We start from the raw sequence: 26853 nt of genomic DNA, 5'->3' as shown, positions 1-26853 counted from the left end.
GAGTATTCATTCTGGTTGTGTTTACCGACCTTAAAACGTTGAGGTTCACGGCGCTGAAAAGTCTGTCTAAATATTTTAGTATGACTTTAGTAAGTTACGAAGCAGCAACGTGAGGCTACACAGTATAACTCTGCCAGTCTCTGTAATATTACTCCGCCACTCTCTGTAGTATTAGGATGCAAGGCTTCTTAGTATTAGAATGCAAGGCTTTGTAGTTATTCTCCACCAGGCTCTGTAGTATTACTCTGGGAGACTCCGTAATATAACTCTGCGAGACTCTGTAGAATTATTCTGCGAGGCTCAGTAGTATTACTCAGCAAAACTCTATAGTACTACTTCGCTAGGCTTGTTAGTATTACTCTGCAGAGGCTATATAGTGTAACTCCGCGAGGCTTTGTAGTATTACTTTACAAATCTTTGAGTATTACTTTGCAAAGCTTTGTAGAATTACTCTGCATAACTCCATAGTACTACTTCGCTAGGCTTGGTAAGTATTACTCCGCAGAGGCTTCACAGTATTACTTTACAAATCTCCATAGTATTACTTGGCAAATCTTTGTAGTATTACTCCACAAAGCTCCGTAGTATAACTCTGCAAAGCTCCGTAGTATTAGTCCACAAAGCTCCATAATAATACTCCACATAGCTCTGTAGTATTACTCCACAAAGCTCCATAGTATTACTCCACAAAGCTCCATAGTATTTCTCCACAAAGCTTTGTAGTATTACTCCACAAAGCTCAGTAGTATTGCTCTGCAAAGCTCTGTACTATTACTTAACAAAGCTTTGTAGTATTAATACACAAAGCTCCGTAGTGTTTATCCACAAAGCTTTGTTGTATTAGTCCACAAAGCTCCGTAGTATTACTCCACGAGGCTCAATTGAAATATACCACAGCTCAGCGCGGCTATCAGTCACGCAGTAGAACAAAGTAATCCTGGTGCGCCTAATGGTCTGAAACATACAGTAGTTGGAGGCTGCATTGGCTGCTCTGGGTTTTGCTCGAAGTGTGTTGATGAATCACTTTTGTGAACCTGTATAAGAGTTACAAACTCTGATGACTAGTACAGGATTATTTCGTTTATCCAGCTAAAAATAAAATGTAATGTTTAATGGTTTTTCATTTTCTATCTTTAGGATGAGCTGAAGAAGCTGTACGCCCAGCTGGAGGTCTACAAACGCAAGAAGATGTTGGCCAACAACCCTCACCTGCAGAAGAAGCGTAACTCCAAGAAAGGATTGGGACGAACTCTGATGAAGAGAATCACGGAAATCCCAGAGACCATGCACTTGCATCGGCAGTGCAGCCGCGAGGACGGCAGCGAGCACGGCAGCAACCGCAGCACTCTGAGGCGAAACCCTTTCGAACATCACGGTGAGACTTCATCCTGACCCTGGAATATTCAAGTGTACTAATGATCTTTTCACAAGAGTTAATTTGGATTTATTATGTCTTTCTGAGACTTGGCAGAGAGAGGAAGAGTTTATTCATCTGAACGAACTCTGTCCAGTAGGGAGCGCTGTCCTGGGGAAGCCTCGCCTCTGGTCGTGGAGGAGGTCTTGCTACTGTTTTTAGGGAGAGTTGTTCTTGCAAAGTGATTCAGACACAGGAATTCACTTCTTTTGAGTCTCAGATGATCTTGGTTGGTTCTACAAGACCTTTCTATTGTGTGTCAATCTACCGTCCGCCTGGTCCTGCGGCGGTGTTCTTGAAAGACTTTAGTGACTTCTTATCTTCCATTATTCAGATGGAATCTGTTCTTATTCTTGGAGACTTTAATCTTCATGTTGATGACGTCACATCTTGTTCTGCTAAAGAACTTTTAACTTTAACTGAAGCCTTTAATTTTGAGCAACATGTTTCTGAACCCACTCATCAAAAAGGCCACATTTTAGACTTAGTTTTTACTCTTGGCCTGAACATTTCTAATGTATCTGTACATGATGTACATCTGAGTGATCATTCTCTTGTCTTGTTCAACCTGGACTTCATCCCTGAACCTAAGGCTTTGAAAGTTAGGTCTCAGAGGCGTGTCATCTCAGCCGATACTGCAGACAGTTTTTCTGCTATGTTTGACCGTCTTTCCTTTGATGACTGTCCAGATGTGGACAGTTTGATTCACTGTTACACTGATCATTGTGTTGAAATACTGGATCAAGTGGCACCTGTTAAATCGAACCTGAGTCTGAAGAGACTTTGTCGAAAGACTGAGCGTCTCTGGAAGTCTACTAAACTTGAGGTGCACAGACTTCACCTCAGGGATCTGTTGACTTCTTACAATGAGATGGTAGAAACTGCTAGATCTGATTACATCAGAAAACTGGTAGCAGCAAATAGGAAAAACCCCAAAGTTTTGTTTGACACGATTAATTCTCTCGTGTCTCCTGCTCCTCAAATCACGCCGGTCTTCTGTGAAGCTGACAGCAATGCATTGTTGAGATTTTTCATTGACAAAATTAAATTGATCAAAGAGAAAATCTCTCCCCCTTTGTTGGGAACCCCTACTGTCTCTGAGCCCATCTCCTCCTCTTGGTCATCCTTCACTACTGTATCTTTGGGTGATATTTCAGCACTAGTGAACAAGATGAAACCCTCCTCTTGCTCAGATGACGTCCTTCCTTGTAGGCTTTTTATCAAAGTATTTGATGTAATTGGCCCCTGGGTTACCAATATGGTGAACCTCTCCCTTTCCACAGGGGTTTTTCCCAATGCATTTAAACATGCCATTGTGGAGCCTCTGCTCAAAAAACCAGGCTTAGACCCAACTGACCTCAGTAATTTCAGGCCTATTTCTAAGCTCCCTTTCTTGTCCAAGATCTTGGAGAAGGTGGTGTCCGAGCAGCTGTCTTTGTTCCTGGATCAGAGCGACATCCATGAGAAGTTTCAGTCTGGCTTCCGTAAACATCACTCTACGGAGACAGCTTTATTGAAAGTGTCCAGTGACATCATGATGTCGGCTGACTCTGGTAAATTCACTGTTCTGGTTCTCTTGGATCTGTCGTCAGCCTTTGACACAGTTGATCACCAGATCCTGCTGAGAAGACTAAGGGATGAAGTGGGACTGTCTGGGTCTGTGTTAGAATGGTTCTCATCTTACCTTTCTGGGCGCAGTTTTAGTGTATCTGCCAATCAAATGAGTTCTGAATCGGCAGATCTGTTGTGTGGAGTCCCTCAAGGTTCTGTTCTGGGTCCTTTATTGTTTTTGCTGTACTTGATTCCCCTTGGTAAAATCATTCAGAGATTTCCAGATGTTTCTTAACACATTTTTGCTGATGACATCCAGCTCTACTGCTCTTTTGACCCAACTGAGCCCCAGAGGCTGAACAGCTTAGTCAATTGTTTGCTAGAAATCAAACAATGGCTGAGTGAAAACACTTTACAGCTTAATGTGGACAAAACTGAAACTCTGGTGATTGCTCCTGATGATAAGATTCCAGGGTTGAGTCAGTACTTGGGTGACTTAGGTCAGTCTGTCAAACTGAGCCTGAGAAACCTGGGTGTTGTATTTGATAAAGACATGTCTCTTGTTCAACACTGCAGAAAACTGACCAGAAACTGTTTCCTTCAACTGAGAAAAATCTCTAAACTTAGGAAAATGTTGTCACAACATGATCTGGAGCTTGTAATCCATGCGTTTGTTTCTTCTCGTCTGGACTATTGTAACAGTTTGTTTTCATGTCTTAACAAGAAGGAGCTGTCTCGTCTGCAGTTGATTCAGAACTCTGCAGCGAGAATTCTGACTCGCTCAAGTAGGAGAACTCACATTTCTCCGATCCTTAAAACTCTTCACTGGCTTCCAGTTTCTTTCAGGATTAACTTTAAAATTCTGGTTCTTACTTTCAGAGCTATTCATGGTCAGGCTCCTCCTTACATCACTGATCTGATCCAGCCTTACACCCCAGCTCGGTCTCTGAGGTCTGTGGATCAGGATCTACTTATGGTTCCACGCACACGGCTCAGGACCAGAGGAGAGAAATCTTTTCAGGCTGTTGCTCCTAAGCTTTGGAACAATCTTCCTCTCTCTTTGCGCTTGATGGAGTCTACTGACTCCTTTAAGAAACATCTTAAGACGTTTCTATTTGTTCAGGCTTTTCCTTGAATTTCTCGAACTCCTGTGTTGTTCTCGGTGTTGTCTTGATCTTTGAAGTATGTACTGTTTTGAGTATTGTTTTGATTGTTAAAGCGCTTTGTGACCCTGGTCTCGAAAAGCGCTATATAAATAAATATTACTTACTTACTTACTTACTTACTATTAGTATACTTATTATTAGTATACTTATTCTGTCCCTTTTTTCTTCTTATTTCAATCTATTAAAAAAAGAAGTATATTCAAGTTTGCCATAGGTAAACTTACTTTGTACTAAAATTGAAGTAGTATACTTGAAGTTTACATTTGAAATCTCTTAGCAAAGATAAGTATTTTCTGGTGTATTATGAAGCTACTTATGTTCTACTAAAATGGAAGAAGTATACTTGAGGTTTACTTTTGACATCCCTTCGCAGAAAGAAATATATTCAAGTGTTCTTTGAGTATACTTATCACATACTTAAAGTTTACTTTATAAAACCCTTAAAAAAAACAAGTATATCCAAGTGTACTATGAGTATACTTATTTTATACTAAAATTGAAGTAGTATACTTGACGTTTACATTTGAAATCCCTTCGCAAAGTAAGTATTTTCTGGTGTACTATGAAGCCACTTATTTTAAACTAAAGTGGAAGAAGTATACTTGTGGTTTACATTTGACATAGGTTAAAAAACAAGTACATTCAAGGGTACTATGAGTATACTTATTTTATACTTAAATTGAATAGTATACTTTAAGTTTACTTTGACATAATTTAAATAAGAAGTATATTCAAGTGTACTATGAGTATACTTATTTCATACTTAAATTGAAGTAGTATACTTGAGTTTACTTTTGACATACTGAATTTCAAAGTAGTTCACTGAAGTATACTTACACTCAAGTATAGTTTATGAAATGTACGTCAAGTACAGTATACTACTTTCTTCTTTGTGCAACTGTATTATTGTGGTGATCCAGGAGTAAACTGTGCAAAGGATTATGGGAATAAACAGGCAGAAAACTGAGCTTTTGTGTTATTGTTAGATAAGTACATTTGCATTGAGGTATTAACTCCATTTTAAATCTATGTGTGTACATGCAGTACTCAAGTTCAGGTTTTTAGGGGACCACTGCTTTAGTACACTTACTAATACTTGATAAAACAAGCCTCAAAATCACTACTTTTTATGTTGGGCGAGTCTTCTAATTGCTATCGTTCCTGTCTTTCGTCTGCAGCCAAACCTCTAGACGACTCCCTGAGAAACAAGGTCATGAGCCTGACCAAGTCCCTGAGCTACGACCACGTCTGTGACCAGGAAGAAGAAACCAAAAGTCAAACGGGCTCGGCAGGCGGTGGGAAGATGACGCCTGTAGGGGGCGGCAGTGAAGTGACCCTCCTGGGTTCGCTCATTGGTCGCAAACACACCAAGAAGCACCTGGAACCGGCCGGCATTTCGCCGGGACTGGAGCCGGCCGAGTCCACGGAGTCCGTGCCGCTGTCCTGGAAGTCGGCCAGCGTTCACAACCTGACCCACGAGAAGAGGCCGGTCCACCTGCGGACCTCCATCATGCAGAAGTCTCTGAGCGTCATCGCCAGTGCCAAGGAGAAGATGCCGGGCCTGGCCAACAAGACTCCCAGTACGGAGGAGGCGGACAAGAAGGCGGGGAAGGTCCAGGAAGGGAGGACGCTTTCGGAGGTGGACGAGACGCCGGAACATTATCCCAAGATGATCATCAGCCAGTCGGTGGAGTACTCCAAGACACACCTGAAGATGGGAATCATGAAGCAACAGGTGTGAACCGTGGTTTGCAAATGTGTAAACGTATATATAACTTTTTAAAGAATATATCTGAATAAGTTTGGAAAAAAGAAATGTAGAAGACAACTTAAATACATATGAGGGTGATCAAGCAAATCAATGTCATTTTTTCACCAAACAAGCCATTTTAAAGCAACATTATGTAACTTTTTGTATTACCACATTTTCCTTGATGATTTCATCTTTAAAAAGCACTAATCACGCAGTAGAACTTTCTAGCTACTATTTTTACGCTGTTCTTGTGACCCTGGTCTAGAAACGCGCTATGCAAAAAGAAATTACTTACTTACTTACTTACTTACTTATCTACAAATCTTTGACGGGCATCCAATACTTTTTTTTGTCTGTGGGCTAGAGATTTGGTCAATTTGTTTCTTTGTTGTTCAAACAAAACAAAAGTAGCTTCGTTTAAAATCATATTTTCAAGGCAAAAAATAAATAAATAAATGCAAGAGATATAGTAAAGACTGAAGAGAAAAAATATATATATATATTTGAATTTTTTTTTTGAGAACTTTTTCTTTGATTAAACTAATCATTTTTTGTCATATTTGTGTCTTAATTAATAAAATAAAATAAACGACTGCAAAAAAATGTCACGTTAAGGACAAAAACAAAAGAACTTCAAAATTTCTTTGAAATTCAATAAAAAAAATAAGAAAATTAAAATCCTTTTTTTCAATTGAAATGAAGAACGTTTTGAAGTCTTGTTTTTCTTAAAATGTTCTTTTTTTTATTGAATTGAAAGAAATGGGGTTATAGTCTTCTTTCTGAAAAAAAAAAGTTTTGAAGTCGTTATTTTTTATTGGAGTGGAAAAAAGTTGGAAGTCGTTTTTTTGGGTTGGAATTTAAAAAGATTTTAAAGTTATTAATAAATAATTTAAGTGAATATATATATATATATATATATATATATATATATATATATATATATATATTGGCAAAACGTAAGTATAGTAAAAATTTGTTTCTTTTTTTATTTAAATGTAAAAAAGTAAAAAAAAAAAAAAAATTAATTGTGAAGAAACACATCTACCTTCATAACAAGGTGGCGTTTTCATTTATTTCCATAATGACAAACTGGAAGCTAAAATGATTTTGTTACTTAAAAAAAGGTTGAAATCTCATAGCTCATCATCATCATAGCTAAAGATATATATTCCTGTCCCTGCAGGTGAGCGGCAGCCAGCCTTCCATCTGCTCCGAGACGGGCCGTAGTCTGTACGACGTGTCCGAGGTCTCGTCCTGGGACATCGAGGAACCTCAAACTCCTTCTGAAACCAAGACCCAGAAGCACGTCTCCATAGCCCCGGTGGAACCTTCGGCGGGCCGGAGAGGAAGCAGCTCCAGCTCCAAGTGCGCTCGCTCCCAGCAGAGACAGAAGGTCGGACAGTCTCCGTCCAACAGGCGGCGCTCTAAGGATAAAGGGGAGCGGGACGACTCCTCCAGGAAGTCCCGTCCCCCCAGGTCGCCTCTGCCGCTGAAGCCGGACGTTTGCCCGTGGGAGTTCGAGGAGCAGCCCATGATGGGAGGCGACTCCGATTCCATCTCCCCCGACAGGATAAGACGCAAGAAGAGCGTCACTCCCACCGACGGGAAACCCAAGACCCTCCACTCCGACTACTCCAAGTCCACGGGAAGTCTTCTGCAGCCCCCGTCTTTGATGGTGGAGATCTGTCCCTGGGATTACAACGGCCCGCCGTCACCCAAGCAGGAGAAGACCTGCAACAGCCCAACCACCCACAAGAAGAAGCGGAAAGGCTCCTGCTCGTCCAATCACAAGGCGGAGAGGGAAAGGGGGCGGGAGAAGAGCAAGGAGAGGCGGAGCTCCGCCAGCAAGCCCCCCTCAGAGAGGAGGCGCGTCAGCCAGTCGTCCGAGTGCCGGGAGCCGGGCACCGAGCGGAGGAGGAGCTCCACCAGGGACCCGGAGCTGATGGAGAACAGAAGGTCGGAGGTCATCTCCAGAGAGGACGAGGTGTCCGTCATGCGTCAGACTAAAGCGACAGAGAGGAGGAGGCCGAGCAGCTGCAGACCTGCAAGCGGAGCCAAGATGGTCGACGTTTGTCCCTGGGACTTCCAGGACCAGGAGGACCAAGCATGATGACCGGTCCTCCTTTTTCTTTTTTCTTTTTTTTTTTAAAGTCCTCACTGCCCGACAAGTGTCTGAATCCAGCGTCCATTCGCACACGGATGGATGACGATGCACTTATGCCTGCATTTGAGCGTTTTTACCAGCAGGGGGTTTGACCTCCAGCGCACACGATAGAATGTTCTGCACAGAGGGTCGTCCAACTCAGTCACGCTAGAGGCCAAAACATTCAACGACATTTCTACTCATTGATCTTTCTACGATTGTCTCCGCTTTTGTTCTTGAGTGGTAGAGGTGTCAACGTCCACAGGTGTCAACGTCCACACGTGTCAACGTCCACACGTGTCAACGTCCACATGTGTCAACGTCCACAAGTGTCAACGTCCACACGTGTCAACGTCCACACGTGTCAACGTCCACACGTGTCAACGTCCACACGTGTCAACGTCCACATGTGTCAACGTCCACATGTGTCAACATCCACATGTGTCAATGTCAACACGTGTCAACGTCCACAAGTGTCAACGTCAACACGTGTCAACGTCCACATGTGTCAACGTCCACATGTGTCAACGTCCACACGTGTCAACGTCCACAAGTGTCAACGTCCACATGTGTCAACGTCCACACGTGTCAACGTCCACATGTGTCAACGTCCACACGTGTCAACGTCCACACGTGTCAACGTCCACACGTGTCAACGTCCACATGTGTCAACGTCAACACGTGTCAACGTCCACATGTGTCAACGTCCACATGTGTCAACGTCAACACGTGTCAACGTCCACACGTGTCAACGTCCACATGTGTCAACGTCCACATGTGTCAACGTCCACATGTGTCAACGTCCACATGTGTCAACGTCCACACGTGTCAACGTCCACATGTGTCAACGTCCACATGTGTCAACGTCCACACGTGTCAACGTCCACATGTGTCAACGTCTTGCACAGGCACACAAATCAGAAACCTGTAAAAAAAAAAGACTCCTGAAGTAATACTAAGGTGACTTGCGAAGTTATACTGTAGTTATACTGACTTACAGAGTAATACTAAGGTGACTCGCATAGTTGGCGCTATAGAAATAACCATTACTAACTTACTTACTATAGTTATACCACAGTGACACGCGGAGTAATACTACTAGAGTTGCAGAGTTAAAGTGCAGTAACTCTTGAAATAATCATAAGGTTACTCGTGGAGTTATACCACAGTGATTCACAGAGGAATACTATGAAGCCTCAGGAGTAATACCCATAAAACTCATGGAATAATACTACTAGAGTCACACAGGGATACTAAGTTGACTCCTGGAATAATACTAAGGGTACTCGCAGAGTCATACCACGGTGACTCACGGAGTAATCCTTCTATAGTCGCGGAGTAATACTAGGATGACTCCCATAGTTATACCACGGTGACACGTTGAGTAATACTATTTGAGTCACGGAGTAATACTATGGAGCCTAGGGGAGTAATACTAAGACTAGCAAATTAATACTACAGTGACTTGCTGTGCCTAATTAAAGTGGGTCTAATAATTTGTGTCTGATACTACTGGAAGGGCTTTGCTGTAATTGGTTTAGGAGGTTTCTGAATGGGGACGGAACCTTCTAGTGGTTATATACCGCAACTGCGTGTAACCGTTTACTCGCCGGTTACAAGCCTTGACTACAGATGAAAAAATGATGGTAAACGTTGACACCCCTAGCATATACGGTTTGTTTCACATAAATGGTCCTTCAACACGACTTCAACTCATGAACACAGGAAACACTCGCATCTTCCATGAAATTCCCCGCATCTGATTAATCACAGACATTAAAGATCTTTAATAGCCTCTAAAACAGCACATTTTGAACTCTGTTATGTTATTTCTATGCACTTTAAATTTCTATTCAATTCATGTATTGAAATCTTAAAACTCATGTATGGAATCGGTAGAGAAACAACAATTTGTCTCAATTTCAACATCTTTAAACTCTCTGATCGAGTTTACTTTGATTCAAGAAGCAAAGCGATCCCGAGTGGATGATTCTTATGGTTCTGATTGACATTTGTCAGTATTTTTTTTGCACTCATGCGGTTGCCATGGTAACGTCAAAGTCTGCTACTTTAAAGATTGCTGGCGTCCAGAGCGGAACACGGAGAGACAATCCTCACTAAGACACGTTACACTGCCACATTTGGTTACTAAGCCTCTTGATGTATGTGTGTGCATGACCGTGGAAATCCAGTCGGCATGGTCCAATGACAATTCACCCACGGGCTTAACGTAGAATTTTTATGTGAAGTGAAATATTTTCAAAGATGACGTCCAGAATTCAGATGTGAACAAAAGTAGAACAAAAAAAAAGAATCTCTGAAGAATCTCACTTTTTTTCCACAGCTGCGACTCTATTTCTATGAACAGGAAACTTGTGTTGTACGCACTTAAATGTATTCTTGTGATGCAGTGTTGCTCCAAAGATTTGTAGCATCCGGTGTGTTGCATGTACAGAAAGTTACTATTCTGTTCCTAGTTCTGAATTAAAACGTTTCTACAAAAGTAAACTCAGATTGCTGTTTGAAGGAAACGGTTTTTAATGAGAAGGAAACAGTGACACCGAGTGGACAAAGCTCTACATTACAACTTTTTTTAGCTTGAAAATATATATATTTTTGTCATATTTTTAATTTTGAGGGCTGTGTATTGGCAAGAATAAAGCGATACAATACGTATCATGGTACAGGGTCAACAATACAATATACTTTAAATGACTTACCATGTTCTTAGAAGGGCACTTTACAACCAAGAATTACTTAAGGAGTGTAGTAACAAGGATATATTTGTAGTATTGTCGAGTACTTGACTCTGGTGTTGCATAATTTACAGACCACATGACTCTTGACGTAGTCGAAACTGCTTTAATTTGTTTTGAAACCGAAATATGTCCAAACATCAGCTTTAAAACCTGCTGGAGTCGACTGTATCCTCTCGTCCTCAGTCATCACCAGGATCTCGCTGCAGGACGTAATAGCTGCTGCCATCTAACGGCCGGAAGTTTAATTCCAACGCAAACATGAACAAACACAATATTTGGATGTTAATTCTGTACTAAACAATTTTTATTTATTTACAATTTATAAAAATATAAACCATTAAATATCTCGGGAAGCAAATAAATTAAAAAGCCAAAATATATATATATATAATTTAAAAAAATTACGTTGTTCAAATAGCGGTATTGGTAAAAAATTAATTGCAATTTTAGGTGTATCAATTTCTTACATCCCTAATCATTTCTTGAAAGCTTTTGACAGTGGTGTCGCGCTAAATCATTTTATCCCATTCCTATATTTTCCTCTGAAAGCTTCAACTATTGCAGTGCATCATGGGACTTGTATTATTAAGATGGATCATTATTTGATGCCCATGAGTTTGTGACCAATGGCCTACATGTGATGATAGAAGCTGGGTTTCAATATACAAGTTAATATTAATGGGAAAAACTTTTACTGGACAACTTTTATGAGGCGTATCAAGGAGTGGTTGGAGGTGTGGGTGCCTTGCTCAAGGGCAGAAGGCGTTAATAGACCTTTAAGGTTTGTAATTAAAATGAAGTTTATTTTTCCATCATCTTGAATATTTGTGTGTAAATATTACTGACATGAAGGTAGATTCGTTTCGTTATAATTAATTGAATAAAATGCTCCCTAAACACAAAAAATATCAAATTTAAAGCAGGGGTGGGCAAACTCGGTCCTCAAGGGCTGCAGGGTGTGCAGGTTTTTGTTCCAACCGATCGAGCATGCACGGTTTAACCAATGAGGTTTCAGCTGAAACAAGCAACACCAGACTGACTATCAACTGATTACACTTCTAAGACACCTGATTGGTCAAAATGTGTCCTCTTGATCGGTTGGAACAAAAACCTGCACACCCTGCGGCCCTTGAGGACCGAGTTTGCCCACCCCTGGTTTAAATGATTGTAAAATCTTCTAATTCGATTTTTCTGAAGGAACTTATTGTTTTTAGATTGAAAAGTTTTTTTCCTAAACTAAAGCAACTTCTTCTTTGGTTGAAAAATAAACTTCCATTACGTCCATGTTTGTCTGATGCCTTTAAGGCCGCAGCTCAGTGAAGCTCCTCCCACTTCCTGTTCCTGCTCCACCCTGTTTAGGCAAACACCCGGGTGAGTGATGTCATCACTGCAGCAGGGACTTCACTGCAGGACCAGCTGATCTCTTGGACACACTCTCCCCTCTGAACGACCTCAACAACCTGCCTGGAGCATCATGGGAAACGTTCAGGTGAGAGAAACCTACTTTTGAGACGACACTGTTTTTTTTAAAGATCTAAAGAGTTGAACAGAAGTTTAGAAATGAATGTTTCGGACGAGGGTGGATCAGGACGGGGCGTCAGCAGGGATGAAGAAACCCTCAGATCATATGGAGGGAGGAGGGTGAGGGTAGAGGAGGCTGCTGAGTCATCTTCTCCTCCGTCCATTATGACATCTGCACTAAAGGCTTCATTGTAAAATCTACACTGAGGTGTCTGTGATAAATAAGACTAAAAATAAGACGTTTCAAGTTGTAACATTAAGTGAAACATTAGATTATTTAAAAAAAAAACGATGTAAGAAAGGTTTCAAAACTTGTTTTAATTGTTTTATATTTAAATCATTTATAACAAGTAAAATGAATATAATATAAATATATACATTAAAATCCTCTTAATTTAATATTTTAGAAACGTTTTCTTATTTAAGGTGAACCTTAGCATAATGTGGGAAAAATATCAGATTAAGTAAAATGTAGGAAATTCAGAATAAATACATAAATTGTATCAAAAATGGAAAAAAAAAGATTAATTAATGCTTGAATTAAATTGGAAATTCTTACAATTCCATAAAATTATAATATGACTTATTGCAAGATATATTTGGCAATAAAAGAACCCCAAAAAATTAAAAATATTTACAATTTCTACGTATTTTTTACCAGCGTCAAACAGAAATGATTGTTTTTAGACATAATACAAGGAGTTCAACGTCCATTGAAGACTCAACAGATAACAATGATTGTCTTTGTTTTCCATCTATTGTATTTCTCTTTGTGAATTTTAAATGACTTCACGATGACAATTCAAAAACGAGCTTATTTTCTGTGTTAATTAAATTATACATTTGTTCTAATTCATTTGTTTTCTCATATTAAACTCTTAAAACAACAAAGAGATGTGATAGTGAATGTAATATTGAGCAATATATTCTCAGATTTTTATATTCTTACAAAGAAAAATGATAATTTATAACCTTTTTTTTTTTAATGTTTACACACTTGGATACTAGGAGGTCAAGATTCCGTTCTGATACAGACGATGTCTTTTTTTATTTGGCTTCAATCCGATTAAAACAGAATTCTTTTCATTGTAAATTTGAAAAAAGAAAATGGCCGCCATACGACCACTATTTAACCCTTGTGTGTGATCACATGTCTACACTTCAGCCGACCATTGTCCCATTCGAGGATCTGGACGTGACGGCGGACATCAAGGCCATACGACAAGCCTGTAAAGGTTTCGGTGAGTACAGTAGGAAGGGTTCAAATAGGGTCCCTTGGGTAACACCAAAGTCTGCATTGCAGCAAAGATTATATCGGATTATGTTGTTTACGAGGAGCAGACGCTCTGACGCCACCTATTGATTCTGGATCTTATCATTTATAATCTGCAGCAACACTTAAGTCTGGAGATGGAACTTTTTTTGTTTTTTTAATAATTATTATTGGGGTTTTTTCAGGCACTGACGAGGACGTTATCATCCAGATTTTGTCCAATCGTTCTGCAGCTCAGCGCGTGGAGATCAAGCAGGCGTACTTTGAGAAATATGATGACGTAAACAAAACTCCATCAAGCGTCTCCACCTGTAAACTTTCAATTAACGGGTTGTTTTTGTGGGAAAGGAGCTGGAGGAGGTTCTGAAGAAGGAGTTGACGGGGAGTTTCGAGAGCGCCATCGTGGCCATGCTGGACCCGCCTCACGTCTACTTCGCCAAAGAGCTGAGGAAGGCCATGAAGGGGGCGGGGACCGACGAGGCGGTGCTGGTGGAGATCCTGTGCACGGCCAGCAACGAGGCGAGTTCTTTAAATGATACAAAAAATACAATTATTGGTTTGTTTTTGGGTTACGATTCAAGTGAAGGAGCTCATGCCACCGTCGGAGACTCACAGTCAAGCTTCCACTGATGTTATTATATTTATTAGTATATTTTGTATTCACTCCAGTTACTCATTAAAGGTAAAGAAAAAATAAGGCTTCCAGGTCCCCTTGACCCTGAGATAACACAAGGGATGTATATATATATATATATATACAGTATAATGCAATAAAACTTTAATCTAGCATATTATAAATAATAAATTGTGATAGTGAGAAGGAATTCTTACACTGACATCATATAAGCCAAAAAACCCAGAATAAGATCTAATACTTTTATTACTTTTATTTTGTTTGCATTTTCACATTTCTTTATTATTTTTATTCCTATTGATACATTCTAAATTATTTAACTGTATGACAAGTTTTTGTCCTCAAATTTGTTTGTTTTTTGTATTTAAAAGGACTTAAACATGTGTTTCTTATTCTTAAATTGGATTTATCTTTTTTTCTTATTCATTTTCATCTATCAATTGTTTAATATTGCTCTTGATACATTCAGAAATATTTGAACTACTATTCTTATTTTAACAATAATAAATATATAAATAATTCTATATATATTTATATTATTTTGTCTTTGTTCAACCTATTTATCATATACATTCATATATATATATCTATATAGATATATATATTATATTTCTATCATTAATTAATAAAATACTACAGTTATCTTTTGTTTCTAATGTCCTTCTTTTTAAAGTAATAAATATTAATCAATAATAAAAATGTGATAGTGAGGTATTCATACAGTGACATCATAAGACCCAAATAAACAAGGAAAATGATTTTCTTTATACTATTTTCCTATTTCCCCCCTTTGTCCACCTATTCATCATATACACTTGAGTAAAACTCATTTAAAAAAAAGAAAATATAATAAATCATATTTTTTAAAGTATTTTTTTAGTTCAATAATAATAATATAAATTAAATCAATAATAAAATGTTATACTGAAGATAACATTTCTCAATCTTTCTTAATCTGACCTTATAAAACGGTACAAAAGTTATTTAAAGGTCAATCACTTTCACACAATCTAGAATTCTAATCCAATGTGAACTTCTTGTTCTCCAGGACATCATGAGCTACAAGGAGGCGTATCTCCAAGGTTTGTCCTCATGAAAAAAAACGAACCAAATATTGACACAAACGTCCATAAATCATTGTTTTTTAATCACCTTGCAGTGCACGAGAGAGACCTGGAGGCGGACATCGAGGACGACACCAGCGGGGAAGTCAGGAACCTGCTGACGTCACTGCTGCAGGTAAAAAGAAAAATAATAATAAGGAAAACTTCAACAAGTATTGTGTCGTTCATTGTGTTGTTCATTGTGTTGTTCTTCATCACGTGACTCACTTCATCGCCTCCAGACATACTTGTTTCCCAATCGCGTCATTGTTGGACAAACACGCGGCAGAACTTCCCTCCTTCTCCCGCTTCCTCCAGCCTTCCTCTCCCTGAAACCTTCTGTGACTCATTGATCCCAAAAAACACATTCTTCCCTGAGACCACATTCCAAGTTTAAACGTTCACTCTGTCGCACTTTATTACGTCATTCTATCCTGAATAACCCTGCCCTGGTTTACTCCTCTCGACCAACAGATGGCGTCATTCATGATTGATGCTTTTTTCTTCTTAGAGTTTAAGGTTTAATTTATTGCTTAAAAAGTTCCAACTTAGATTAGAATCACCTCAGATCATTATTATTAGTTCGTTAATTCATCGTCATTTACTTCTTAACCCGCAGTAAAGTGGAATGTGCGAATCGAAAATTGACTTTAATTTGTCCCGTTGCAATTGGTGGGTTCTTCACACGTGGTGCGGAAGTTATATCAGTGCATTTATCTATTTATTTTTATATACATGTATTGTAATAAAAGGCCGAAAATGGACACGTATGGCAAAAATAGACACATCATAAATTAATAAAAACTTGTACTTATACTTATACAAATATACTTTGAATACAATTACAATGACTGGTCTTTAAAAAAATATATATATATATATATACAAATGACATTTCTTAATTATAATAAATAGTTTCATTGCAAGTTTACTCTTTATGTTTTTAAGTGCTTTGGAAAACTAAAAGAAATTCTTAAATATTTGCACAAGATTTAAATGAGGACGAAAATATTATTGACTATGAAGTAGTAATATTGGCTTTTACTACTTTTATTTCGAAATTTTACCACAAGAAGGCTTTACAATGCATTCATTATAGTGTTTTGTGAGTAATGTAAGTCATCAATGTAATATTATTACAGAGAAGTTGATTAATTAAATACCATAATCTCCATTATCACATTAGTTTCAACCGTTGGAAAAGCATGTTAGAAAGGTGGTCATAATTGAATGGTCTAATGAAATCTCGTCCTCAGGCGAGCAGAGACGAAGGTTACGAGGTGGATGAAGAGTTGGCGATGCAGGACGCCACGTCCTTGTTCGAGGTAAGAGCTTTTATTGATTGATTTTTATTCCTTTCGTCATAGAGAGAAATTTGAATTGTCTCAGCAGAAAGTTCACAAAGAAATAGTTTAGAGGAACAGTAATAGGAAAAACAACAATAAATACAATTTAAATGAAAAAAGAAAATCAGAACAACAATAATAATCTGTATTTAAATATGGAGTTTGGTATTCGAATTACAATAATTAAAAATAAATACATTAAATATAAATATTAATAACAGGAGTAGCGTTGTTGGAAAATATCTATATTTTCATATATACCGTGATATTTTTTATTATATTTTTATTTAGTTTTTTGGCTTTAAAATTCCTTTTTTATATTTGTTCTGGTTTATATTCCAATAAAGTTTGTATAAAATAAAATAAAATAAAAAAATACATATATATATATATTCCCTTTCTTTTACAATAAACATGCAAATATTCTCAGGGTTTGTTCATTTTTGTGTTTCAACTAAACTCCCTGCCACTAAATGGCAGCAGTCATTACATCCTCCACGGCTATAGTAACAAATGAAATCTCACGATATTGCAGTGATGACTGAGGACGAGAGGATACAGTCGACTCCAGCAGATTTTAAAGCCGACATATTTTGGTTTCAAAACCAATGAAAACTTCTTCAACAGTCATGTGGTCTAAAAACTCTTCGACACCAGAGTCAAGTACTCGACAATACTACATGCTTGTTCGTACAGTAACACAAGATATCGGGATATATAGTATCGTTGACCAATGTGTCGTGATACGTAAGCGGGTCTATTTTTTTTACATTTTTATCGTCTCACTCTGAACTCGAAAAGACAGAATGGTCGTAGTGTCACTTTCTCAAACCTCCCATCTGGTCTCTCCAGGCAGGAGAAGGTCAGTTCGGCACAGACGAGTCCACCTTCAGCCACATCCTGTCCCACAGGAACTACCTGCAGCTTCAGGCTACATTCAAAGCCTACGAGTCGGTGAGTGACTCCATCTTGTCGTCAACACTTTTTCATTTCAAGGCCTAAAAAACTATTTTCCGAACATCTCTGCCTCAGCTCTCCGGGACAGACATCTTGGACACCATCGACGCCGAGGCCGGAGGAACCCTGAAGGACTGTTACTTCACTCTGGGTTGGTTTCCTGATGGAGGCGGTGAAGTCACATGTTCGTCACTGACGTGTTGTTGTTCTGATCCAAAAGTCCGCTGCGCCAAGAACCCTCAGCTCTACTTCGCCCGCCGCCTCAACGCCGCCATGAAGGGTCTGGGCACGGATGAGGACACGCTCGTCCGGGTCATCGTCGGACGCTCCGAGGCAAGTGGCTTCACAATTGCATGATGGGACTTGTAGTGTGGGAGTGAATGTCTGAAGAAATGGTTGTTTTGATATGTTTTGGTGAAAGTTTCTCCTCTGTCTCAAAGATTGACCTGGAGACGGTGAAGGACATGTACCTGGAGAAGTACGACGTGACCTTGAAAGACGCCCTGGACGCCGAGTGTGGAGGAGACTTCAAACGTCTCCTGATTGAAATTCTGCACTAAATATAAACCACGTATATTTATTAGAATAGGTGCAATCAAAATATTAACTGGTTGAATTAACTTTTGATGGAACTTTTTTTTTTTAAATTATTTTTACTTAAATAATTAAATTATATATTGAAAGGTTGAAGTTCTTTATGTTAAAACACTTATAATAAATTAATTAATTTAAATACTTTTCAAAAATAATAATATAATATACATAGAGTTTGATATTCTAATTACAATTATTTAAAGATAACTTTTCTAAATGTGTAGCCTTGAAATGTTGGTATAACAGCATCACTACATAATAATGAAATTAAAAAGCTACAAATTTAAAATATTGACTTCATTTATTTTGAATTATTGTACTTTGAATACCAAACGATGTGTAAAAACGTTTTATTATTTAGATTTTTTTTTAATGTTATTATTAAACAAAAACAACCTTTCAATAAAAAACGACTTAAATTCTTTAAAAATAACAATTTAATGCTTAAAAGAATCAAAAAACATTTCAGTAAAACAAATTTGAAATGTTAAATTCCACCAGTTAATATTCAGACTTGTATCCTTCCATATAAAAACATTACCGACTGTCCTTTACATTCCTTCCTTCCATGTGTAACTACACGTGAATCCATCTGTTCTTTCAATATTCATCGTGTTTTCAACGCGACCCTCACTGTGTCGTCTCTGCACTGCTTCTCATGTGACCTTGAATGATGACCTTTTAGAAGTCCAAGTAATGCAAAATACTTTCTACCGCAACACTCAAGTGCCGACTAAAACATCTATTTAAAAACTCAAAATTTTGGTGTAAAAGTGCATTGGTTCTTTTTGTAGTTCGTGTCACTTCAACACTTTTAACTCTTTATAGTCTTTTGACCACAAACTGCCTTTTTCTCACACCTCCAGTGGTTTTGTTACGGAGATATGAAGATGGATTCAGGAAGGAATGACGGCGAGTATTTAATCGAACTTACTCTAACGAATCAATGTTAACACTAGTATTAAATGAAGTTACATATTGTCACTATATTCATGTGAAATATTTAAAAATAAAGCTTAACCATTAACAATTGTTGTATTGATTCAATGTTCTCATTTAGTTTTTCACATATTTTCAAATACACATAAATTCTTCTTTTATAAACAAATTTATTTTAAAAACATTCTTGGTTGATGTCAATTAATGACGACAATTATATTCTTGTCCAGTAGATGGCAGAGTTTCACTCGTTTGAGTCACACTTCGATTAAATAAGCGTTTAATATTTATTTGTAATGACGCAATTATTAAAATTCATACCATTTAAAAACAAAAATTTAAAATATTTTTCCGTGTTCAGATCAACTAATAAGATGCGATCTATTAAGTAATATTGCCATTTAACTTAAAAGAGAAACGTAGTTTGAATTTTCCACTTGATATTATCGCGATAAATAATAATAATAATAATAATAATACGATTATTTCTGAAACTGTTGCTGGTCTGTGATAACAACCAATAAACGGCTCTACACGGATGTTGGCCGAGGACCAACCGTGAGACGCCTCTGGGGAACAGAAGACAGAAACAGAAAACAAAAGTGCAAAACAAGTGGGAACTGTTTCCAGATGCAGCTGGCATTTCTTTTTTGTTCTCCCTTCTTCCCACACAGTGTTTCAGCCGCAGCAGTCTTTACCTTTAAGTTTCCTTATTTGCTCCCTAACATTTCTATACTGGTTTGTACTTTCACAGTGTTCAGATTTGGACTGAAGTGCTACGAAATACTAAATAATTCACTTATTAAAACACGTTGATTTAAGATTTTATCTTTTGATTTTAATGTTAGTGGCTCATAAAAAATGTTTTTTATCTGATATGACCTCATTGCAGCAAAGTACCAGATGATGATGATGCTGGATTTGATTGCAATGTAACTTGTTCTGGTTGAAATTAAACCCAACTTCCCGTTGGTCTGAAGTAAAAAAGGTATTTTAATAAAGGTACATAAAGTACCAGAACATCAGTCAATCTTTAACCACAGTTGATGTATTATAAAAGGTTTGAAGAGTATACGACTAGGAACAAACAACTTTTGGATTTCTTGGAAACTATTAACTAGCGGTGTGTTTTGGCAAGAATTTGGCAATACGCTGTGTATCACGATACAGGGACAACAATACTATGTATTGCTATATATATGATATGATACTGTAGGAACAAGGATATATTTGTAGTATTGTCGAGTACTTGACTCTGGTGTTGCAGAATTTACAGACCACATGACTCTTGACGAAGTCGTAACTTCATTTTGAAACCAAAATATGTCCAAACATCAGCTTTAAAAGCTGCTGGAGTCGACTGTATCCTCTCGTCCTCAGTCATCGCCAGGATCCCGCAGGTTTTCATTAGGAAATTCCATGACTATTTGCTAATTTTTTTTATGAATTAATAAAACTGCTTTATTTATATATAAACCAAAAATAAATATGATTAAAAAAAATCAAACGTTTTAAAAGCCAAAAATAATTAATTTAAAATTAGAAATTATGTTGTTGGATGGTAATATCGAATATTGAATATATAAGAATAGCTGGAACAGAAACACAGTAAACACAGTAAATACAGAAATAGTCAATTAACTAGAACTGTTTGAATTTTTTGCTTCTTTATACTCTAAAAAGGCTTCCTATTTAAACATGCTTGATGTTTTAAAGTACACAGTCCCAACTAAAAGCCCACTGAATGATTTAAATGGAATAAAAATGACTTTTTAATGCAAATATATTGAGCACAAAAAAAGGTTTAACCTCAATAACTTCTGATTCCACAAACATTATAGTTTGAGTGATTTAATCAAACAGAAAAAAATGATGCAGAAGACGTTAAATGTGCTTTAATATTTGTATACAATATACCTCTACTCTTTACACATTTGTTTTCGGGCCACCGGGTCACCTTGACCCAGAGATAACACAACAACTTACGTATGATTTAGTTTTTTCTTCTGCATCTATTTTTTAAAAATAAAATAACTCAAACTATAATCTATAATCTTGACTATCTATAATCAAACTATATAAGTTATTGAGGTAAAACCTTTTTTTTGTGCTCAATATATTTGTACTAAATTACATTTTCATTCCAATTAAATCCTTTAGTTTACTTTTATTTGAGCATATGTACTTTGAACATTGAGTATATTTATACAGGAAGTTGTTTTTTTTAAGGCTGCTAATCTTCTCTGACAGCTATTGAAGCCAGAGGAAGGTTTTGCTTCTCATATATGTGAGTCTCTGACCTCCCCCCAGAAGTTGATGGTCTGCAGACGTCTGTAAACGCAGACGGTAGCCATCAATCAGGAGCGTTCTTAAATGTTTTCCTCCGCAGTTAGAAGGAATGAGATTCAGGTCACCAGACGTTTCTTTTTTCTTCTTTTTTTTTACAAAGTGTTATCAATTATGCTGCATCATAATTACGCTCCATGTGTACATCACTTCAAAGGCTTTAACTTCACTTCTGTTTTTTATTAAACACTATAATTGAGGCATTTGATCTTTTGCCAACGAGACACAGCCGTCCGGGAATAAGGAGCGTGTGCGGAATTTCTCGGCGATGACAACCTGTTTACCGCCACTACACACACACACACACACACACACACACACAACACAACTCATCAGCTTCATAAATAACGTAGTAAAACTATTGTCTTCATGCAGCTGTAAAAAGTGAATTTATTAAGATGTACATTCACATCAAATATACAAATCACTCCCGATTGGCTTCGGTGAATATTTGTTTTAACCTCTCGCAGCAGATTCAATAAAATACATTTATACAAATAAAAAAATAATGTCTCTAATATGTAAAGACGAAATATAAAAAAAACAACAACCTGTGAATAAAACAAGCATCAAACGATCAATATTAAGTGACAGGAAGTAGATTTTAAGTGTATAATAAAGTAGCTAAACAAGATCCAGGATGGCTATGCTAACAGGTTAGCATAAGTTAAACTACTTCAGAGATAAAAAACGTCAGCTTTTATCTGAAAAATTAAACATGTATGTGCTTAATATGTACACAGCTGTAACAAGAAAGAAGTTATATGGCTTTATTAAAAGAAAAATGTCTATGCTAACTAAAGCTAATATGTGGAAGCTAGCTTAATGTATATACAAAGACAAAAGGAAAGATTTTTAAAGTTTAAATAACTAAATAGCTTTAACATAAAACTGTTTATATCTTCTTTTTTATATTCCTACAAGAATTGAGATTTTTGGAATCAGCCAGTTTAGTTTATAACATTATGTTTGACACGAATGTCATGCATTTATTTTTTTGTAATTATCTGTTGTAAAGGTAAAATTCATCATGTTAGTTATGGTGACTTTGTGAAAAACATTATTCAATACAATCTTTAAATGCTGTAAATGTTTTTTATCTGAATATATATTCATCCATTTTATGTTTAATTGTTGTTTTTTTTACTTTTATTCCAGAAAATGCATATTCAAAACTTTCTTCTGTTTAAAACCATTGTTTAATGTTTATATCAAAGTTATTTTGAGACAAATAAACCCAATTGTTCACAAATGTAACAAAAGGTAAAAATAGCTTAACGTAGTTTATTGGTCGTGAGATACCAAAAAAAAAGAAAAAATCTTTCCCTTGGATTTTTGGTCAATCACAAGAGTGTTTATTTTCTTCTTAATCATGCTGATGCGACCCACATGACCGAAACTCCGCTCCCTGCTTGGTGGCTGATTTGATTGACTCGCCCACGTACACAGTCCAAAACAAAGAACACAGCTGTACCATTGTGCACCTGGAATGACGCTCGCACACTGATGCTGGCCCAGCGGCTCCCCTCGGGAATCTGTCCGGCAACCTGCTGGGCCAAAGGTACGGGTCGTGCCGCATCTCCGGCCAGCAGGGGGTCACTGCGCCGCAGAAGGGTCACTTTGATGAGGTTGCAGGAGTGAATGAGTTTAAGATCCAGCGCGAAACTGGCCGTTCCGCTCGCCCTAAAAACAAAGTCTCGGGCGTGATCCGCAGACCCCTTCGAAGACAAACCCATCTGGGGCACTTGCGAACTGGTCTGCTGGAAGAACAAGGGCTTGTTTCTGACGGCGCCGGAGGGAAGACCGGTGTTCGCCACGGAGGCAAAGAGGGACGAGGAGATGGCGGCGGGAACCCACACTAGGCTAAGGATACTGATGCCGGTTTCGTCCCCGAAGTACCGCACGTTACACTGCCCGGGTGAGAGGATCTCGAAGGCCAGGGTGTCTCCAGAACCGACGTGCGTAGACCCAGAGAAGGATATGGAAGTGTCACGATAGTGGACCCCCGGCTTGAAAGCACGGCCGAGCTCCACACCGGTGCCATTTTGGGTGACGTAGGCCAGCAGCTGTAGGCCTTCTGTGACACAGGCCTGACCCATGGAGTAGAAGGCCTGCTGGAAGACAAAGCGCACCGTCCCGCTCTCTGAAAACCGTACACCTCTGCCGTCGTGGGTTAGCCCGACCACGTACGGGTCCGAGGTCAAAGTGGCGCGAAAGACGGGGCGAAAGGTCGTGTGGTAGTGCGAGGACACCGTCGCCTGGGCCGTCATGGCTACGGCGCCGGTGTCGTGAGACAGCCAAAGAAGACTCAGAGGGGCTACCGTAGGGGTGTACAGCTGCACGCCTTCGTTCGTCTGGTTGCAGTACTGGCTTGCGCTTTGGACGAAAAGTGAGACCGTGTGACCCGGAGACACCTCGGCCACGCCGCTGATGCTGACGCTCTGGAGGGACTTGACCTCCCGTTGCTCTATCCTGACGCCGCTGAGGTCCAGGAGATCGGAAACCGCGGTTTTGTTGAGACGCAGGCACAGTTGGATGAAGCTGCGGCAGCCGTGGGTCAGCGCCAGGTTGTCGTCCAGCCAAACCAGGCCGTGTTGTCTCAGCGTCAAGTGTCCTTCCTCTGCAGATACCAGACCCGGTTCACTTCGGCCCTGGATCTGGATCTTTACTCCGGGGGAGGAGTGAGTTCCGATGAGGCTTTTCCCACCTGGAAGACTTACATCTCCAGACCAGGACAAAGATAGAGGGCTATCACCCGTGGCGGGTCCCGAGCACACGGCGTCCATCGTAAAAGTACAGGGCGAGGCAACGGGTTCTCCGTCGCACTCGTGGCAGGCCTGACACTCGTCCATGTCGGAGTTGAAGAAATAGCCCAGTCCGCACATTCCCAAGATGGCGTCTCGCTCCGTCATCCCGTGACACCTGAATCCGCCTGAGGAAGGAACGAAAAGTTTCGGTAAGTGGCGAACAACTGCGAAGTTTTCTCAGAGGTTCACTCTACCTGGAGTGTTGAGACATTTTTGTTGATCCCCACAAAGATCTGACATCTCAAGGCATTCATCTCTGTCCTGGACACCCCAAAAAACAAGACAAACCGGGTCAAATGGGGCTACACTTGCCATTGGAAAAAAGGGGCATGAGTGAGGATTTCGTACCTGGCAGATCCGGTCCGCATGAACGGAGCACTGGGCGACCATGAAGAAGCCGGCGGGGCATACGGTGCACCTCTCGCAGTGAGGGGGGCCACTGCTGAAGCCACAATACTCTTCGGGTCCGCAGCTTCCACAGGCCATGAAGGAGGGTCCGACCTGGACGATATTCAACTTTTCAAGATGAAATTCAATTCTGTGAATGTTGTTAGGGGCCGTCAAGCAAAAAGAAAAACGAAAAAATCCCTTAAAAAAAAGGACATTTGTCATAAGGACTAGCTTTTATTAAGCTAAATAAGCTGCAATTTTATTCTTGTATGGATGAGTTTTTTTCAAAACATTTCTTCAATTAACTTAAAAAGAATGTTTTGAGGGATTAATATATACTCAAAAAATTACACACAAAAAGGAGGGACGTGTTATGTGAAAATGTAAATTAATAATAAACAAAAAATACATCTGCTAATGCATTAGAACCATTTATACAAGATCATACTTTGACACTACCAGGGCCGCATAAATAAAGTCAAAGGGCCGCATGTGGCCCCCGGGCCGCACTTTGCCCAGGTCTGCTCTAAGGACTTCTGCAGTGCATTATGGGTGCTGGTAGTGCTCCTTTTACCAACCGATACATACAATATTATCTTGAGTTTTGTGATTATTCTCACTTATTGATCTTGCTCAAAAACATTTTTAACCTCTATTTTTTTTAATCCATAGCAGGTTTTCGCTGCTCTTTGCCAAATGGCAGAAGCATTAACATCGTTCCAGTTAATGGTTCTGCCCAAGATAAATATTTCCAGCTGATACCAGCCGGGCAGCAGATGTCGTGAGTTGCCTCCTGCGAGGCCCCCCTCGCTGGAACTTTGAAGCCATTAAACAACAAAGATATAAAAGGGTCAGACGGAGCCTCTGGAAAGGCGGGCGTTACCTCCATGACGCTGGCATCCATGTCCACCTTGTGCATGGAGAAGGCCGGCTGCGCCTGGTGGGTTCGGACCTGCGAGGTCAGGGACTCGATGTGAGAGTCCACCTCACGCTGGACGCTGTGAAGCGAGGTCTGCTTGATGCTGTCCATGAGATGGTTGTACTGAGCTTTCACCTGGAACGTCACCAACGTGAATCTGCGACGCTGATGTTTCAGCTTTTTTTTCTTTCTTCTTTTTTTTGCACTTACTTGCTCCATCTGTTCATACATCCTCCTCTGCTGCTCCAGGATCTCCCGCTGCTGGCTGACGAGCGCCCCCTGCTGCTCACTCAGAAGCCTCTGGAGCTCCTTCACTTCGACCTGTTGGCCCTTCAGGGCCTCGACGAACGCCTCCTGGCTCTTGGAGAGCTCCAGCTGTAACACGAGAGCGTCCTCAGAAGGAACCTCGTTGTTCCCTTCGAGGGCGCAGAGAAGAAGTCATTTTCCAAACCTGATCTTGCCCTTGGAATATACAACGATCTCACCTGACTTCATGTCGCACGTCAGCTGTATCCTGGCGCCACGTTCCGACCCAAGCTCCGGAAGCTCGTCCAGAAACTGCGCGGCTCTGTCCGTGACGTGGACCGGCGCGTCGTGCGCGTCGACTTCCCCGCCGTGCGTAAAACACCCGTCCCCGGTGCACGCGTTCGGCTTCTGCCGCCGGAGTTTGCACCCGAACCCTTTGCACTCTCTCCCGTCGTCCGGGTGTTGCGACACCGAGGTGGGACAGGACCCGCCGGCGCACCCGGGGTGGAACACCTCCGCGGTGAGGGTCCGCGGGTTCGTCCTGCGGCTCCCACCCTCCGGGTAACCCCCCTGGTGGTGCTGGTGCGGCTGGACGACGGTATAGGGCGACATGGGGGCGCTTTGCTGGGAGTACTGGGCGTCCTGCTGGTAGACCTGCCTGGAGGGCTGGAAGACCCGCCCGGGCGCAACTGGGTCAGCACCGGGACAGTGCGCGCCGACGCACGGCCTCATCCACGAGACGCAGCCCAGAACACAAGTCGAAATGAGGAGCGCGAACACAAACATACGAGCCATCTTTACCCAAAAAAAGAACAATTAATCCTCCGTCAGTTTTCGATCATCCCCCTCCGTGGAACAAAAAAAAAAAGGTCCCTCAGGTCCAAACGCCTACATCTCACGTACAGAACCTTCTGCGCTCCGTTGCCCCTCTCGGAACATCTCCTCGTCTCGCCCACATGTGGAGCTCGAATAATTGGCAACAGGTTTCTCTT

General features: G+C 39.9%; 3 protein-coding genes across 5 annotated transcripts in view; 2 read left to right on the top strand and 1 right to left on the bottom strand.

The window, feature by feature from the left end:
- The window catches only part of gpr158b (G protein-coupled receptor 158b), a 58471-nt gene extending 50099 nt beyond the window's left edge, over positions 1–8372 (top strand). The window contains exons 11-13 of the mRNA XM_087811221.1: positions 1138–1375; positions 5310–5866; positions 7068–8372. Of these exons, the coding sequence (XP_087667347.1) occupies positions 1138–1375; positions 5310–5866; positions 7068–7994 (1722 nt within the window). The 3' untranslated portion in view covers positions 7995–8372. The remainder of the gene's footprint in view (positions 1–1137; positions 1376–5309; positions 5867–7067) is intronic.
- Positions 8373–12160: 3788 nt separating this feature from the next.
- LOC148063748 (annexin A13-like) lies at positions 12161–19246 on the top strand. Of its 3 annotated transcripts, none has more exons than XM_087811936.1 (11): positions 12161–12275; positions 13473–13548; positions 13766–13860; positions 13932–14099; positions 15263–15296; positions 15374–15453; positions 16574–16642; positions 17516–17617; positions 17696–17771; positions 17841–17953; positions 18061–19246. In XM_087811936.1, exons 1-11 carry the CDS (start codon positions 12261–12263, stop codon positions 18178–18180), a joined length of 948 nt encoding a protein of 315 aa, XP_087668062.1. In that variant the 5' UTR covers positions 12161–12260; the 3' UTR covers positions 18181–19246. The 3 variants fall into 3 exon arrangements, with proteins under 3 accessions (XP_087668062.1, XP_087668060.1, XP_087668061.1); XM_087811934.1 differs by having other exon boundaries at positions 13929–14099; XM_087811935.1 differs by lacking the exon at positions 12161–12275 and having other exon boundaries at positions 13458–13548; positions 13929–14099.
- Positions 19247–21893: 2647 nt separating this feature from the next.
- On the bottom strand, positions 21894–26781 carry LOC148063747 (uncharacterized). Its single transcript, XM_087811933.1, has 6 exons — positions 26101–26781; positions 25826–26031; positions 25580–25750; positions 24655–24807; positions 24501–24567; positions 21894–24431 (listed from the first exon to the last, which is right to left on the bottom strand). The coding sequence occupies exons 1-6, from the start codon at positions 26654–26656 to the stop codon at positions 22870–22872; spliced, it is 2715 nt and encodes a 904-aa protein (XP_087668059.1). The 5' UTR covers positions 26657–26781; the 3' UTR covers positions 21894–22869.
- Positions 26782–26853: the final 72 nt, after the last annotated feature.

The sequence above is a fragment of the Callionymus lyra genome, chromosome 16 (genome assembly GCF_982586985.1).
Source record: "Callionymus lyra chromosome 16, fCalLyr1.hap1.1, whole genome shotgun sequence".
In the NCBI taxonomy this organism is placed as follows: Eukaryota; Metazoa; Chordata; class Actinopteri; order Syngnathiformes; family Callionymidae; genus Callionymus; species Callionymus lyra.
This window is presented reverse-complemented; position numbering and strand designations above follow the sequence as displayed.